Genomic DNA, 17,271 nt, shown 5'->3' on the forward strand with positions numbered 1-17,271 from the left:
GTATTTTAACCTTATATCAATTGTGCTGCGTGGTTTTATCCTGGTTGTGCTTTTTATAATGTATTTTGTATTTGTATTTTTAACTTGTTGGTTGTTTTATGATGGTTTTAATTTTTGTGAACCGCCCAGAGAGCTTCGGCTATTGGGCGGTATAAAAATGTAATAAATAAAGAAATAAATAAATAAAAGGGAATTTCAGCAGGTGTCATTTGTTAGGGTGACCCTATGAAAAGGAGGGCAGGGCTCCTGTATCTTTCACAGTTGCATAGAAAAGGGAATTTCAGCAGGTGTCATTTGTATATATGGAGAACCCGGTGAAATTTCCTCTTCGTCACAACAGTTAAAGCTGCAGGAGCTATACTAGAGTGACCAGATGTAAAAGAGGGCAGGGCTCCTGCAGCTTTAACTGTTGTGATGAAGAGGGAATTTCACCAGGTTCTCCATATATCCAAATGACACCTTCTGAAATTCCCTTTTCTATGCAACTGTTAAAGATACAGGAGCCCTGCCCTCCTTTTCATAGGGTCACCCTAGTACTGCACCTATGAGGCCCAGCATTGGGCAAAAGGCGGGATACAAATAAATATAATAATAATATAATATAAATATTATATAACATAAAAATATAATAATAATGACGATAATACTGCCTAGTCAGCCTCTGTCGACGGGCATCCTAACTTTGCGATCCTGCACACGCTTCCGCAGGAGGCTCCACGCGGCTTGCTTACTCCCAGGCAAGCGCATCTGGGATCGCAGCCCTGGCCAGGAAGTGCGACGGCTCAGGGGGCGGGGCGTGGGCGGAGCTCCTGGTGGGCGTGGCCACCGCCTCCCCTTTCAATGTATGCGGCGCCTTCGCCTCCCTGTAGCACCGCCTCCCTGGCATTAACACGCAAAACTTATGCGCATAAATTTGCATGCTTAATGAGGCCGGGCACGCAGCGAGCGGGTCGATGCGTCCAAAATGGCGGAGCGGGGCGGGCGAGGCGGTGGTCGGAACAGCGGCGGAGGCGTCGTCGGCGGAAGCCTGGACAAGAGCATCACCCTCCCGCCGGACGAAATCTTCCGCAACATGGAGAACGCCAAGCGCTTCGCCATCGACATCGGTGAGCGGGCTGGGCCGGGTCGGGATTCGGAGCGGCCACGGCGGCGCCTCCCTCCGTTTCCAGTCAGCGCCACAATCTCTCTGAGGCACTGAGGAGGAAGGGTGGGGGGGGCAGCTGAGGCCCCGCGCGAAGCACGTCGGGAGATGGAGTCCTGCGTCCCATAGGCGCCCATTGCCGCTGAGGGGAAGGCGGACGGCAATTCCCGGCGTGCCGCGCGAAGGGCCGAGTGGCGCGGAGCCCGACGGGAAATGTAGTCCTCCCGCTCGTCTGCTACTTAAGGTGGCGCCGGGCGAAAGACTACAAATCCCAACGTGCCCGCTTGGCTGAGAAGCCTTCTCGGGCGGGGAGTGGGGGGGTGGAAGGAGAGAGATGATATAAACAAGGTTCCTTCAGACCGTCTCCCCTGGCTTCTAACGACCCCATGCCTCGTTTGGGGCGGGGAGGGGCAATAGCTATTGCCCCCCCCTCCCAATTGTGGAAGCCTCTATTCTAGGAAGAATGGATGGGGTTGATGTGCGGGTGGGGAGAGGGGTGAAGGCAGCAGCCACACCGGGGAGGAGGCTGCAAGGAGGAATTGTGGGGCGCCCCTTGGAAGAGGGGTGGCCAAGGTCATAATTATTATTTCTTAATAATTTTTAATTGATTTTTACCTACAACAATACAATTAACAAAAATGAAAAAAAACATAGTACATAAACACAAAATAACATTTATTATTATTATTATTATTATTATTATTATTATTATTATTATTATTATTATTATTATAGCACCATCAATGTACATGGTGCTGTACAGAGTAAAACAGTAAATAGCAAGGCCCTGCCGCATAGGCTTACAATCTAATAAGTATCATATATTCAGGCTTACTCTATTGAACATAATCACACTCAACATAAAAGTGCACCCCCCACCTCAGGATCTCATTCCTTATTATTATTATTATTATTATTATTATTATTTATTTATTTATATAGCACCATCAATGTACATGGTGCTGTACAGAGTAAAACAGTAAATAGCAAGACCCTGCCGCATAGGCTTACAATCTAATAAGTATCGTATGTTCAGGCTTACTCTATTGAACATAATCACACTCAACATAAAAGTGCACCCCCCACCTCGGGATCTCATTCCTTATTATTATTATTATTTATTTATTTATTTATATAGCACCATCAATGTACATGGTGCTGTACAGATTATACACAGTAAATAGCAAGACCCTGCCGCATAGGCTTACAATCTAATAAGTATCATATATTCAGGCTTACTCTATTGAACATAATCACACTCAACATAAAAGTGCACCCCCCACCTCGGGATCTCATTCCTTATTATTATTATTATTATTATTATTATTTATTTATTTATATAGCACCATCAATGTACATGGTGCTGTACAGAGTAAAACAGTAAATAGCAAGACCCTGCCGCATAGGCTTACAATCTAATAAGTATCGTATGTTCAGGCTTACTCTATTGAACATAATCACACTCAACATAAAAGTGCACCCCCCACCTCGGGATCTCATTCCTTATTATTATTATTATTTATTTATTTATATAGCACCATCAATGTACATGGTGCTGTACAGAGTAAAACAGTAAATAGCAAGACCCTGCCGCATAGGCTTACAATCTAATAAGTATCGTATATTCAGGCTTACTCTATTGAACATAATCACACTCAACATAAAAGTGCACCCCCCACCTTGGGATCTCATTCCTTATTATTATTATTATTATAATTATTATTATTATTTATTTATTTATATAGCACCATCAATGTACATGGTGCTGTACAGAGTAAAACAGTAAATAGCAAGGCCCTGCCGCATAGGCTTACAATCTAATAAGTATCGTATGTTCAGGCTTACTCTATTGAACATAATCACACTCAACATAAAAGTGCACCCCCCACCTCGGGATCTCATTCCTTATTATTATTATTATATAGCACCATCAATGTACATGGTGCTGTACAGATTACACAGTAAATAGCAAGACCCTGCCGCATAAAACTCATAGCTTCTTCTGTTGGTGTTTTCCCGCTTCCCCTAGATAACACAAATACTAGGAACTTTTTCCAGATTCCCTCAAAATCATTCGTTTTTACTATACCTCTTTTCACTTTAATATTGCAAGTCAATTTATCATTAATAGCAATATCCCACACTTCTTTATACCATTCTTCAATACAATAATCACCTTGAGTCTTCCAGTTCCTAGCTACGGTTAACCTTGAAGCTGTCAGCAAAATCGTTATCAGTTCCTTAATTTCTTTGCTACATTTAAGATCTTCATGCAGTGAGAGTAATGCAATTCTTGGTGTATCTGGCCAAGGTCATAATAAGGGCCAGGTGGGACTCAGATTGGCCACTTCAGAACTGCCCCCCCAAAAAAAGGGTCTTTGTTTTGTGCATAATGTGTATGTGCTAATTTATAGGTATAGATACAAATTTCAAAACCATTATTATGATTCAAATAATAAATAAGTCCATCGTGCAATTGTACGGAAGACTCTGAATTAGGGGACCTGCCTGCTGTTCAAGAACTGCTAACTGGCTGAGCAACAAGGTAGCCTTTCAATAGAGGACAGTCCACTGTAAAAGGGGGCACATGGCCATCGGAATGGGACTCCTCTCCATTGGGAGTGTAGGAGTAGACTGTTGCTCTGGAAATGGGAATTAGGTGTTTGAACATCGAGTAAATAATAATGCAAGGTCGTGCATGTAGAATGCTTTGAAAATGGAAAGCACTGCAGAAATGCAAAGTCATAATAACAGTGTTATTTAGTGTTTCATATGTGCTTTTAGCACTTTGCCTTTCTGTGTGGTCTGGTATTCTCATTAATGCAAGATGGTGTATCTAAAGCACTTTGTAGACCAAAGTACTGTATAAGTGGCATAGGCCATTTGTTAGTTTTTTATTTGATGTCGCTCTCCCACCTTTACAAATACCTCTCACCAAACCTAAAAAAAGCTGAACAATTTTGGAACGAGCACAGTAGTAAAAAGCAACAACAGCATCATAAAACGTCTTCATAAAAACCACGCAAGCAGCAGCAGAACTAAAGCTAAACCAAGACTCAATTTTTAAAATGAATAAATGAATAAATACATGAATAAAATAGATTGAAAAGTCCATTTAAGAGCAGGCGAGGGGCAGGTGTTGACAAGGATGCAGACAAGCTGGAGGGGCTTCAGAGGAGGGCTGCAGGGGCTTCAAAGGAGGGCAATGAGGACGATCACGGGTCCGGAAATAAAGCCCTATGAAGAGAAATGGAAAGAACTGGGCATGTTTAGCCTGGAGAAGACTGACGGGAGACATGATAGCACTCTTCAAATACTTAAAAGATTGTCATACAGAGGAGGGCCAGGATTTTATTTATTTATTTATTACATTTTTATACCGCCCAATAGCCGAAGCTCTCTGGGCGGTTCACAAAAATTGGATCTCTTCTCGATCCTCCCAGAGTGCAGGACACGGAATAATGGGCTCAAGTTACAGGAAGCCAGATTCCAGCTGGACATCAGGAAAACCTTCCTGACTGTTAGAGCACTACAGCAATGGAATCCATGCCTAGGGAGGTTGTGGGCTCTCCCACACTAGAGACATTCAGAGGAGACATGATAGCACTCTTCAAATACTTGAAAGGTTGTCACACAGAGGAGGGCCAGGATCTCTTCTTGATCCTCCCAGAGTGCAGGACACGGAATAACGGGCTCAAGTTAAAGGAAGCCAGATTCCAGCTGGACATCAGGAAAAACTTCCTGACTGTTAGAGCAGTATGACAATGGAACCAGTTCCCTAGGGAGGTGGTGGGCTCTCCCACACTGGAGGCATTCAAGAGGCAGCTGGACAACCATCTGTCAGGGATGCTTTAAGATGAATTCCTGCATTGAGCAGGGGTTTGGACTTGATGGCCTTATAGGTACCTTCCAACTCTGCTATTCTATGATCTAACTTCCATTTGGAGGCTATTCCATAATTTCCCACAATTTCTTATTTAGCATTTGTACAATGCTTTCAGGGTTCAAAGGGCTTTGCATATATGATTTTGTAGTATTATTTTTATTACTACTATAAGATAATGTATGCAAGTCATTTCAAATACCATGTATAAATGCCATGTCTCGCGTGGCGCAGAGTGGTAAAGCAGCAGTTACTGCAACCGAAACTCTCCCCATGGCTTGAGTTCAATCCCAGCGGAAGCTGGTTCTCAGGCAGCCGGCTCAGGTCGACTCAGCCTTCCATCCTTCCGAGGCTGGTAAAATGATTACCCAGCTAGCTGGGAGAAAGGTAACTGCGACTGGGGAAGGCAATGGCAAACCACCCCACTACAAAGTTGGCCAAGAAAATGTCAGCAAAAGCAGGCGTCCCTCTAGGAGTCAGCAATGACTCAAGTGCTTGCACAAGAGGTCCCTTTCCTTTCCTTTCCTTTTATATAATGTTTTTCGGTGTTCAGAGTAGTTTGCAGATGCATACTTAACATAGTGATGGGGTTGGGGAGGGATTTAGCAATCCATGGCTGAAATAGATGGATGATTTCCCATAGAGTGCTGTAGGCCAGGAAGCAGACAGTAGACACTCATAAGATGTAGGGTGAGGTGTAATGGGAGACGTGGTATGCGTGGTTGGGGGCAGCCGACAGAACTAGTCTGCATTTATCAGTATTGCATCCTACATTTCTCTCTGATTTTTCTTTTCTCCATGTTTTGTGTTTGAGGGAGACAGGGTTAGGAATGATTCAGGGCTTGGCCAAGAGTTGGCTTAGTTATATCCCTGTAAATCTCTCATACCAGCATTGCCTGTCTAAAACGGAGGACCGTTTCTGTATTCTCCGTGGGTTCGCATCTGTGAATTTGAATGGGAATAAGCTACAAAACTTGTTCCAGAAAGATGTCAATTGTCATAAGAGTTACTAAACTGAATTAAAATGTACTAGAAATGACATGTCATTGCATGTAATTATTGCTACTCAGAACGGTTGCTTAGCAAGCAGGAGAAAACAGGCATTCTGTGTCTTTCCCAATCTTCCAACAAACAAAAGATGGAAGTAGAGGTATAAATAACTCTACTTTCATGTTTTGTTAGTTGGAAGAATGGCCCAAGCTCTGGTTTGTGAAGTTTCAAAACCAGAATCTCATTTTCTTTCACTTTGGAATTAGTTGCGTTGTAAAGAGAGATATTTTTCTTTTCCTCATTTTTTCCGAGTTTAAAATTGTCTGTAATTCAGGCTCTTCAGTAAGAAATAGACAAAGTCTACTTCAGAACATGCTTTGCATAGTGCATAGTGCACGCTGCCTTGAGATCGTAGTGATATAGGGCGGGATACAAATGTTTTCAATAAATAAATAAATAAATAATGAATAATTAAAATAAATGGCGCATGCTTGAGACGGCACTTTCCCTTTTCTCATACCAAGGTATGTTATAATTCTTCCAAAAGGGTTGGAGTCGTTTTTGTTTATCACAACGTTAACTGGAAATGTGGGTTAATGCTTCAGCGTGCTCTCTTCTCACTGGGTCAGAGTGGAATTAAAGCAAAGGGATTAGCTGTAAACCTCAGATACAAGAGTATCCCTCAGTGGGTGTCCAGAACAGTTTCAGAGGGGGGAAAACCCTCCTATAACTGGATTTTGCCAGTTTAAAACAAATCGGTTATCACATGTTGCAAAGAGTGTGTGTGTGTGTGTTTACATCTTCAGACCAGTGTCACAATAGATAGAAAAATAGTTCTCCAGCTTTAAAAAGGATTTTATTTAGTGTAGTCCCTTTCAAATACAAACAAGGGCAATTTTTTTAAAAAAAACTTCCTGTGACTTAGTGCACTAATTCAGTTGATCGAGTAAAATTGCGCTAAGATGCCCAAGTTGCTTTATCTAATCCCATACTTACAGAGGTTTCTATGAAAACTGGAGAGAAAAAAACCCGGAAGAACATGGGGAAGCGTCTCAAAAGACACATTTCTAGTCCTGCTTGAGAAAGCCGAAATGAGGCTTTCTGTGAGTGGCTTACTCCAGTGTCTTCCTTGCAACGCTTTCCTTGCGTCAAGCCGAATACACCTCCAGAGGAAGAGTAACATTGTCTCCCCAACTGTTCCCTTTCTTGCAGAGGCAGCTGATACCGTGTTTCCCCGAAAATAAGACAGTATCTTATATTAATTTTTGCTCCCAAAGATGCGCTAGGTCTTATTTTCAGGGGATGTCTTATTTTTCCATGAAGAAGAATACGGTACACATTTATTGTTGAACAAAAAAAAAGGTCTTATTTTCGGGGGGATGATGCCTTATATTACAGCGAGAGGCAAAACTGGAAGTAGGTCTTATTTTCGGGGGATGTCTTACTTTCGGGGAAACAGGGTAGCGAGAAGGCAGCCTGGTAGTTATCTTGGCTTTGCCATCTTATTGGAAGTATGGAATTGATCGTGATCAGATTTTTCTCTGTAATCTCTCCTCTTAAGTCTCGCTGGCTATACAAGTTATTATTGGGCAGAGGTTGTGCATGGAAATTGAATGCATGGCCCAAGATGTCTGTTTTCTTACACCTGACTCATTTATACTCGGGGGCAGCTCCTGTTGATCCGTTTGCAGGATTGCAGCTGAAACAAACCAATCAGGCATGTGCTATTCAGTACATTTTTTTCTCTTACCATCAGCGTGCTCAAATGCTGTGCTAATATCAATAATATTTGGCATTTGCTAGCCTTGTAAATAAGGCCACAAAAGGGGTATAAGTATGATAAATAAATAAATAAATAAAATCACGCAAACATTTTGTGTTTCCATGCTGGCTGAAGAGGAAGGGAAGCTCCCTCAGCATGGAAAATCAAGCTAGGAGCCACTTAGCAGGTGAGTTTAACCACCACCGAGCCTCGTGTGGAGCAGAGCGGTAAAGCAGCAGTTTCTGCAGCTGAAACTCTCCCCACGGCCTGAGTTCGATCCCAGCGGAAGCTGGTTTCAGGCAGCCGACTCGGGTCGACTGAGCCTTCCATCCTCCCGAGGTCGGTAAAATGAGTACCCAGTTAGCTGGGGGAAAGGTAATAACGGCCGGGGAAGGCAACGGCAAACCACCCCTCTATAAGGCCTGTCAACGAAAGCTGGTGTCCCTCCAAGAGTCAGTAATGACTCAGTGCTTGCACGAGAGGTTCCTTTCCTTTCCTTTCCTTAACCACCACTACCACCTTGTATCAAGTGGACTGACTGAGCCGGGGAGGAGCAACCCATCCCTCTCTGCCGACTTTGTGTTCCATTCTCCACCATCAGCCTGTGTGGAATTAGTTGTTAAATGAAAGGCTGGTGTACATGGGGCTTTTAGAGTGTTTGTAGCACTTCACATGTGTTCTCAGTAATCCCTTCAAACCAGCCAGTATTGTTATAGCTGTACTGCAGATTGGGATGGTGTAACCGGGAGACCAGGGGGTTCATGCGAGTGATGAAGTCTGATTTAGGGCTCATAGCTTGGTTTTCTAATCACTATACTAGACGTCTAGATTTTGGGGTTAAATAAGGGAATTCTGTTCCATGTGTCTCATCCCCTGCTTCATGCCTTTTCTACAGCACCACCTTCATTCAGTTTTTCAGTACTCCTCTTGCCTCCTTCCCAAATGACTGGGGTGAAAATGTTTTATAGTCAGTGGAGAAGAATTAGCTACTCCCTCTCAGCACTCGTAGAAAACGGGATGAAAGGCACTACAGGCCTTGTAACACGAGTCGAAATTGTCGAGGTATGCCTTACAAATAATTCCACAAATTCCTAGTGCACAATAATCTTGGTTATTCAGCTACCTGCCCATACCCGTGAAAGGGGAAGAAGAAAAGGGAACCAATTCTCTTCTAGTCTATTACTGCCTGGTTGCCTAGGTGTAATTTTTACTTGTCCCAGGTGACCCAGGTTAAGTGGGTGTTTAGAAGATTGGTTGCAGTATTGTGTTTTTGCTTCTCAACAAGTTGGCAAATTAGCATGATATTCTTGTACATTGCATTCTGGTTTAATCTTGGTATCGTAGTAGAATGGCTAAGATGGACAAAATTCAACCAAGAGCCTTGTGGTACCTTAAAGAGGAATGCATTTGTTGTATCATAAACTTTCATAGCGTGTTCAGAGGAGGGCAACCAGGATGATCAGGGGTCTGGAAACAAAGCCCTCTGAAGAGAGACTGAAAGAACTGGGCATGTTTAGCCTGGAGAAGAGAAGATTGAGGGGAGACGTGGTAGCACTCTTCAAAGACTTAAAAGGTTGTCACACAGAGGAGGGCCAGGATCTCTTCTCGATCCTCCTGGAGTGCAGGACACGGAATAACGGGCTCAAGTTAAAGGAAGCCAGATTCCAGCTGGAAGTCAGGAAAAACTTCCTGACTGTTAGAGCAGTACGACAATGGAACCAGTTACCTAGGGAGGTGGTGGGCTCTCCCACACTAGAGGCCTTCAAGAGGCAGCTGGACAACCCTCTGTCAGGGATGCTTTAGGGTGGATTCCTGCATTGAGCAGGGGGTTGGACTCGATGGCCTTGTAGACCCCTTCCAACTCTGCTGTTCTATGATTAATAACTTCTTGCATTTAATGGAGTGGGTTTTGGTCCCTGAAAGATTAGACCACTACAAATTCTTCATCTTCAAGGTACTACAAGGGCAAAGCTATGCTTTACATATAATGCTTTTAACAGGTCTGGGTTTTGGGGTGTTTTTTTTTTTTTTAAAAAATACAAGCTGGGGGAGGAGGCCAATTTAGGACATGGGAAGGGGAGGTTAATCCTTTAGCCCTATGGCGGTCCCGATTAACTCCTCCCCCTCCAAGGCAGCAATGGACCTAGGAGGGACGCTGTGACTGTTATAAATAGCAGCTTTCCTTCTGATCAGACAGGAGCTTCAGGGATTATGACTCTTGTTGGGATTGCAGTGCAGGGGTGTGTGTGAAGAGTTAAAGCCATCTTCCATGCACCGCAGTCCTGATCTCCGCCTTCTCCCCAGAGTTGTTATTTTAAGATGAAAAAAGATGCTTACTTTGGTCCTAGCATATTGCTGCTTTTCCTGCCCTAGATAAATACTGCTTTGGCATTGTCACTGAGCTGGAATGCGTGCCTTTCATTATCCATAATTTGTGTTTCACGAGAAGTCCCGGGATACTTCTAGATGAAGGGTTTATTGTGCCATCACATGTCTCATGCACAGAATGTTATTGCAGTGGGGAGGGGGGGGCGCGGGAGCAAAATTTCCCACTCCCCTGCTTCCTCACCGCGTCTTCAATTTCCTCACTGCTTTGGCTTATCGTAACGTGCATCCCTTGATTCACAGTAACGTCAATGTTTTTCTCTTTCAAATACTGGAAAAGGCGAAGCGTCTGCTGTTTCTCTTTTTAATTTTGGATGACATTCTGAGACAGAAGTTCCTATTGCTATGCAGGTTTTAGAAGCTTATTTATTGGGCGCTATAAACATGCAATAAATAAATAAACAAAAGCCAGGAAAGTGTTAATTTCCTGCCTGTGTTTTCCAAAGGAAGTATGCAAGTCTGGCGTGAGGAGGGGAAATCCTTTCAGCATTTTTTTCAGCAGTTTTCTGGAGATTAGTCAGGACTGAAGGAAATAAATTCAGCATTGCCCAACAGTGTTTATGAGAACTAGCAGATACCATCTCTTTCCTATGGAGAGGGTGTGCTTCATAGGCTTTGACTCGAATATAGCCTATCCTTTCACATCGCCCTTGTCTTCCCTCTAAAGGCCCGCTTGACTATTTCATTGAATAGCTTAAGTCCTTAGGGAACAAGCCCTTTAAGTAGAAGGCCCTTTTGGATGCATGGCTAAACCAAGCATCTGCTTCCTGATTTAAACTAGCTGGCAATGAGTTATTGCAGATGAACTGAGAACTGCAGCTAGTTTAAACAGGGGCCCTGTTCAGACAACACGCTAAACCAGCGGTCCCCAACCTTTTGGGCACCAGGGACTGGTTTCGTGGGAAACAATTTTTCCACGGACCAGGTGGGGTGGGGGTTGAGGAGATGGTTTGGAGAAGCCATGCCCCCCCCCACTCCAGCGTCCTGGCTTCGCTTTGGCTGGGTAGGCGCCCAGCCGAAGCGAAGCCGGGATGCTGGGGCGGGCGGCTTCGGAACAGCACACCCAGAAGTTGCTCTCCCAGAGTGGCTTCCGGCCGGGCGCGCCATTCCGAAGCTGCCCACCCCACCCCAGCATCCTGGCTTTGCTTTGGCTGGGCAGGTGAGATGGCGCCCTGCGCCCAGGTACAGTGGGGTGGACGTGGGGGTGGGGTGGGTGAAAGCAGCTTACCTGCGCAGCCCGGTTCCTAACAGGCCACGGACTGGTACCGGCCCGTGGCCCCGGGGGTTGGGGACCCCTGCGCTAAACCATGCTGCTTAACCACAAAATGGTTAATGGAATCCAATAGCCATTTTGTGGTTAAGCAGCATGGTTTAGTGTCTTGTCTGAACCAGGCCTATCTATGATTTAGTGAAACAAGCCAAGATCAGAAACCACAGGCGTTAGAGGATTCTTCTCCTCTCCTTTTCTGGTGTGTGCCAGAGGAGAGGAGAGGAGGGGACGGGGTAACGCTTAAGCCATAACCGTTGCAATGATTTGGCTGGACTAGGCCTCAGTCTCACTGATTTCAGTGGCAGATATAAGCACATGATTAACTCTCTCCCATTGAAACCCGCGGGGCTGAAATGTGCTTAACTTTGGCTGGTTGTGCTCTGGTTCTGCCTTGTTATCTTTGGAGCGGGTGTGGGGATGGGTTCTTTTGGTCAAGGGCCACATTCTTTGGGGGTAATTTGTGGGTGGGGCAAATATGCCATTGGTGGGTGGGGCCAAAGCCAAACGTGCAAAGGCCTCTCCCCCCTTGTCTCTCTCTCTCTGCCTTGCAGAAGGGCAGATCACACTGCTCAAGGCCCTCTTGCTGAGGGCCGCATGAAATTAGGCTAAAAGCCATAGATTGTCCAGCCCTTCCTTGGATTGTGCAGAACCACTGTTGTATTTTGATTGACATTTGTGAGTGCTTTACCTTTAAAAAAAAAAAAAGGTGTTTGGTGATTGATCTTGAGAAAGTTCCCTCCCTCAAACAAAGTCAGTATAAAATCTAGAAAATTAATACATAAAATAAGGTAGGCGCCAAACCTGCAAACCCCTCCATGTCTTAGCAAAAGTGAATCATGTTGTCTACGGCAGTGATTCCCAATTAGCTAAGTACTGCAGACCCCTTGCTTTTCAAATGCCAAGCCATGGACCCCCTCCTTTTGAAAAAATTGTTATCTCTATGGTAGTTACCTGTGCGAAGCAATTTTTTGGAGAAAATAGACCTTGGGGGAGCTAGGGGTGGCAACGGGCGACAGAAAGCTCTGGCGTGGGCTGGTCCATGAAGTCACGAAGAGTCGGAAGCGACTGAACGAATAAACAACAAACCTAATAAGCAAAAGATTTTAGGTATACTATTTATTTATTTATTTATTACATTTCTATACCGCCCAATAGCTGGAGCTCTCTGGGCGGGTCACAAAAAACAGACCATAAAAATTGTGTTATTTGTGATATTACCACGCAAAAATGACAATGATTTAGTTAGGAATACAAAAATGTTACATTTTTGTCCTGCTTACTATTCTTTATGAGGTTAAATAAAGCAACTAACAGAATAAAATTGTATTTGAAATGTTCCTAAGAATGTAATCTTGGCTGGGTGGGAAATCCTGGGAGTTGAAGGACTGTTTTCTGTCTAAATATGCATAGGATTGTGTCCTAAATGCTACCACTGCAAACGAGAATACAAAATATCAAGTATTGCAAACTGTCGATGGGAATACTACAACCTTCAGTTCTCTGCAATTGCTTTTGAAGACCCACCCCAGTTTTTCCCATCTTCCTGAAATGAGAGAACCGGTTCTTTTATCTAGCAGGGAGTTCCAGAAGTGGCACTCCAAGTACCTGCCAGTTGAATATGTAAGAGTAAGAGGAACCATCTCCTGATGGCCTTGGGCTGGGGCTGATGGGAGTTGGAGTCAAAAAGCATCTGGAGAGCCACAGGTTTCCCACCCCTGTCCTGAGGCATGAGTGTGGGGAGTAATATATACCTTGAGATGCTTTGACCCATGGTTCTTTATTTATATTCCAGCTTTAAAAGGTCTTTGCACTTCCAGTAGTGATCCTATAGACAGATCCAAACTTTTATCTCACACCTATTGTCTTTTATTTGCTGGCAGGTGGATCTTTGGCCAAATTGGCGTATTATTCAACAGTGCAACATAAAGTGGCGAGGGTGCGATCTTTTGATCAGTCAGGAAAGGTAAGATGTTGATGTTGATGATGGCTGCTGTCGTTATTATAATAATTATTCATTTATTTCTCACTTTTCTATTGAAATATACTCAAAGACCCTGTTCAGATGACACGCTAAGCCGCCGTGGTTAAGCATTTTGAGCTAAACATTATTTATTTATTTATTTAATTTATTTAATTACATTTATATACCGCCCCACAGCCGAAGCTCTCTGGGCGGTTTACAACATTTAAAAATAGTAAACATTTAAAGTATACAATTTAAAAACACACACACACACACACACATAAAAACAGTATAAAAACAACAGTATCCATTTAAAAACAACAATTGTGGGGTCCATTAAAAACAAACTTAACGTTGTTAAATGCTGTTAAAATGCTGTTAAAAATGCCTGGGAGAAGAGAAAAGTCTTGACCTGGCGCCGAAAAGATAACAATGTTGGCGCCAGGCGAGCCTCATCGGGGAGATCATTCCACAGTCGGGGGGCCACCACTGAAAAGGCCCTCTCCCTTGTTGCTTAGTGGCTTAGTGTGGCTTAGTGGCTTAGTGGCTTATGGCTTAGTGTGTTGTGTGAACCAGTCCTGACCCTGGTGGCAACATAACCATAGTTTAAACAAGCTCACTAACCATCTGAAGTGGCCCAAAGTGACTATGAATGTGTCAACATTGCAATAGTAGATGCAATGCCAGGGTGCTAAGATGTTAATTTCCATTAAAACAGCAACCTCTGAATTAACTTTCTTGCTTAGAGGAGGAGCCTTGGCAAGAAAAGTAAAAATAATAATAAAAAATTGAAAACCTTGGGAGTAGTTTGCGTCTTTTTGTTGTTGTTCCCAAAGGACCTAGAACATGAATCCCCGTACGAAATCACTGTTCAGGAGGAGATAACAGCTCGGCTGCATTTCATTAAGTTTGAGAATGCCTATATCGAAACCTGCCTGGATTTCATCAAAGACCATCTCGTCAACACGGAAACGAAAGTGATCAAAGCTACAGGAGGGGGTGCATACAAATTCAAAGACCTTATTGAGAAGAAGCTGGGATTAAAGTAAGTGGAAATGCGAAGAAGCTGCTTGTGTGGAGAATTATTAGACTTGATGGGGCATGCTTTGATCACTGGGTAACAATGCCGGCAGTGCTGTGAAGCAAAGTAGAACCATTGCTTTGGGAGTCCAATTTATGTCCTTCCAACTTTCATCTGTGTGTTTTGTTAAAAAATTAATCAGCTAACTGTTAGATGATTACTATAAGGCCTAAGACTAACATTATGTCATAAGCAGAGTAACTTTGTCCAATGAACAAGTGAGATTGTAACCCTGTCCTCCCTTAGCTGGGAGGAAGCCCCATTGAACTCTTTGGGAGTTACTTCTGAGTGGACATGTATAGGATTGTGCTATGAAGTTGATAAGGTTCTTTGAGCCGACTGAGAAGGAAAACCTCAATCTGTAATTCTGTGTGTAAATAAATCAGGTACAGCACTTACACATAAATGTGACATAAACTAACTTAGTAAGGAAAGGAAAGGACCCTCTTGTGCAAGCACTTGAGTCATTGCTGACTCCTAGAGGGACGCCTGCTTTCGATGACGTTTTCTTGGCAGACTTTGTAGCGGGGTGGTTTGCCATGGCCTTCCCCAGTCGCGGTTACCTTTCCCCCAGCTAGCTGGGTACTCATTTTACTGACCTTGGAAGGCTGAGTCGACCTGAGCCGGCTGCCTGAGAACCAGCTTCCGCTGGGATCGAACTCAGGCCGTGGGGAGAGTTTCGGCTGCAGTAACTGCCACTTTACCACTCTGCGCCACACGAGGCTCTTAACTTAGTAAAGGAAAGCCAGTAGACTTTTAAGCTTATTTAACGGTGGTGGAGAGTTGCTTCGTTTTGAATTTATGGGTTAGAAGGAGAGGAGGGCGTTACATTTCGTGGGCCCTGTAGATGCAGACTCTGGGGCAGTGGACATCAACAGTGTTACAGAGAGGGTGGAGCCTTAGCTAGACTTGTAAATGGCCACTTTCATGGCTACCTGTGGCAAGACAAAACAGAGTCCTGTGAAATAACCAATTCATTGGACCTGTTCAGAAGACAGGTCTTCCTTCTTCTCACATCAGTCCCTTGGTTTCTGTTCACCACTCTGCTGCGAAGGTCATCTTCTTGGCTCGCTGCTCTGACCATGTTACTCCACTTCTGAAATCTCTTCATTGGCTTCCAATTCACTTCAGAATCCAATATAAACTTCTCCTGTTGACCTTCAAAGCTTTTCACGGTCTAGCTCCTTCCTATCTCTCCTCTCTCATCTCACACTATCGCCCCGCTCGTGCTCTTCACTCCTCTGATGCCATGTTTCTCGCCTGCCCAAGGGTCTCTACTTCCCTTGCTCGGCTTCGTCCATTTTCTTCGGCTGCCCCTTACGCCTGGAACGCTCTTCCAGAACATTTGAGAACTACAAGTTCAATCGCAGCTTTTAAAGCTCAGCTAAAAACTTTTCTTTTTCCTAAAGCTTTTAAAACTTGATGTTGTTCTGACTTTATACTGTTAGTTTTACCCTACCCAGTGCCTGTTTACCCTACCCTGTGCCTGTTTGCCTTCTCTTCCCCTCCTTATTGTTCTACTATGATTTTATTAGATTGTAAGCCTATGCGGCAGGGTCTTGCTATTTACTGTTTTACTCTGTACAGCACCATGTACATTGCTGGTGCTATATAAATAAATAATAATAATATAATAAGACACCTTAAACCATGGTGGTTAAGGCTTCTTGTTAATAAAAAAAAACGAACAGGGCCATTGCGGCATAAATTTGCATAGGCCAGATTCCACAACATGAAATACGTGAATGTTTATCCTCAGCAGATATGTATTTAGGTACAGAAAGAAGAAAAGGCCAGGTTCGAGAAATGTTACTTACAAAATGAGATGGGTCAGTAGTTCAAGAGAGATGGATTGCATTAGAGATGAAAGGAAGTAAGGTTGAGTGAAAAGTGTAAATGGTCCAGTCAAAAGTGGGCTGCTCCACTCCTGAATTGGCCAAGCAAGATGAACTGAATGCATAAACACCTTACAAGAGACAGTTTACTTTCACCAGTGAAAGAGAATCATGGTGTCCAAGTAGGGAGACTTCATGAATATTTTTGTGGGGTGGTGCCTTATTTTACGTCTCTGATGACTAACGTGGGTGCGTATGGGCCTAGAAATTAAGGCTGAGCCAAAAACTCTGTGTGGGGGGGTGGGGGGTAAGGGAGAGATTGGGGGTGGGTTGTGAAAGATATCAACTCCAACCCTGCAAAATGAACCCCTTGCAATTTGAGGGGGAACTGCAAAATATGTTCACCTGTTCGACAACCTGTCTTAACTCCACTTCCTATCTCAGTGTTGTCTACATTGATGGGCAGTGGCTCTCCATGGTTTCAGACAGGGGACTTTGCCAGCCCTACCCAGAGATGTTGGGGATAGAACCTGGGACCTTCTACATACAATGACTGGGTACGGACGATACAATACACAACGGTGGGTTAAATAACCAACGGTGCATTAAATAGTCAACGATGGGTTATTGTGTTATTTTTTGGCTGAAATCACCAATGCTGTGCAGAGTTGACTGTTTGAATCACCGTTGGCTATCATGTCATGTGGCACCGTTGACTATTTTGTCACACTCTGTTGGTTATTTTCGGCGAACTACAGAGTTTCCTGGTAAAAGTGGGCAAAGCAGTGGCTGCCGCTCTAGCCCAGCTGGCAGAACTCACTTTTGGGCAGCAATGACTGATGGGATACCAGCGGGAGGACTGAGGGGGGGGGGAGAGGGCATGGGATGTGTCAATCAAACATACTGTTGACTAATAGTCAACTTGACTCTGGCCTTAATCCACACCATGGTTGTTTATAAT

At 44.0% G+C, this 17,271-nt stretch overlaps 1 protein-coding gene across 2 annotated transcripts in view; it reads left to right on the forward strand.

Annotated features, from left to right (window-relative positions):
* Positions 1 to 909: 909 nt before the first annotated feature.
* PANK4 (pantothenate kinase 4 (inactive)) overlaps positions 910 to 17,271 on the forward strand; it is a 54,635-nt gene continuing 38,273 nt past the window's right edge. The window contains exons 1-3 of one of the 2 annotated variants that reach the window (XM_063145189.1): positions 945 to 1,106; positions 13,312 to 13,394; positions 14,231 to 14,439. In XM_063145189.1, coding sequence (XP_063001259.1) covers positions 965 to 1,106; positions 13,312 to 13,394; positions 14,231 to 14,439 — 434 coding nt within the window. In that variant the 5' untranslated portion in view covers positions 945 to 964. Of the gene's footprint in view, positions 1,107 to 13,311; positions 13,395 to 14,230; positions 14,440 to 17,271 lie in introns of both variants that reach the window. The other variant, XM_063145190.1, reaches the window with a different exon arrangement.

This window comes from Elgaria multicarinata, chromosome 20 (genome assembly GCF_023053635.1).
Source record: "Elgaria multicarinata webbii isolate HBS135686 ecotype San Diego chromosome 20, rElgMul1.1.pri, whole genome shotgun sequence".
Taxonomy (NCBI): Eukaryota; Metazoa; Chordata; class Lepidosauria; order Squamata; family Anguidae; genus Elgaria; species Elgaria multicarinata.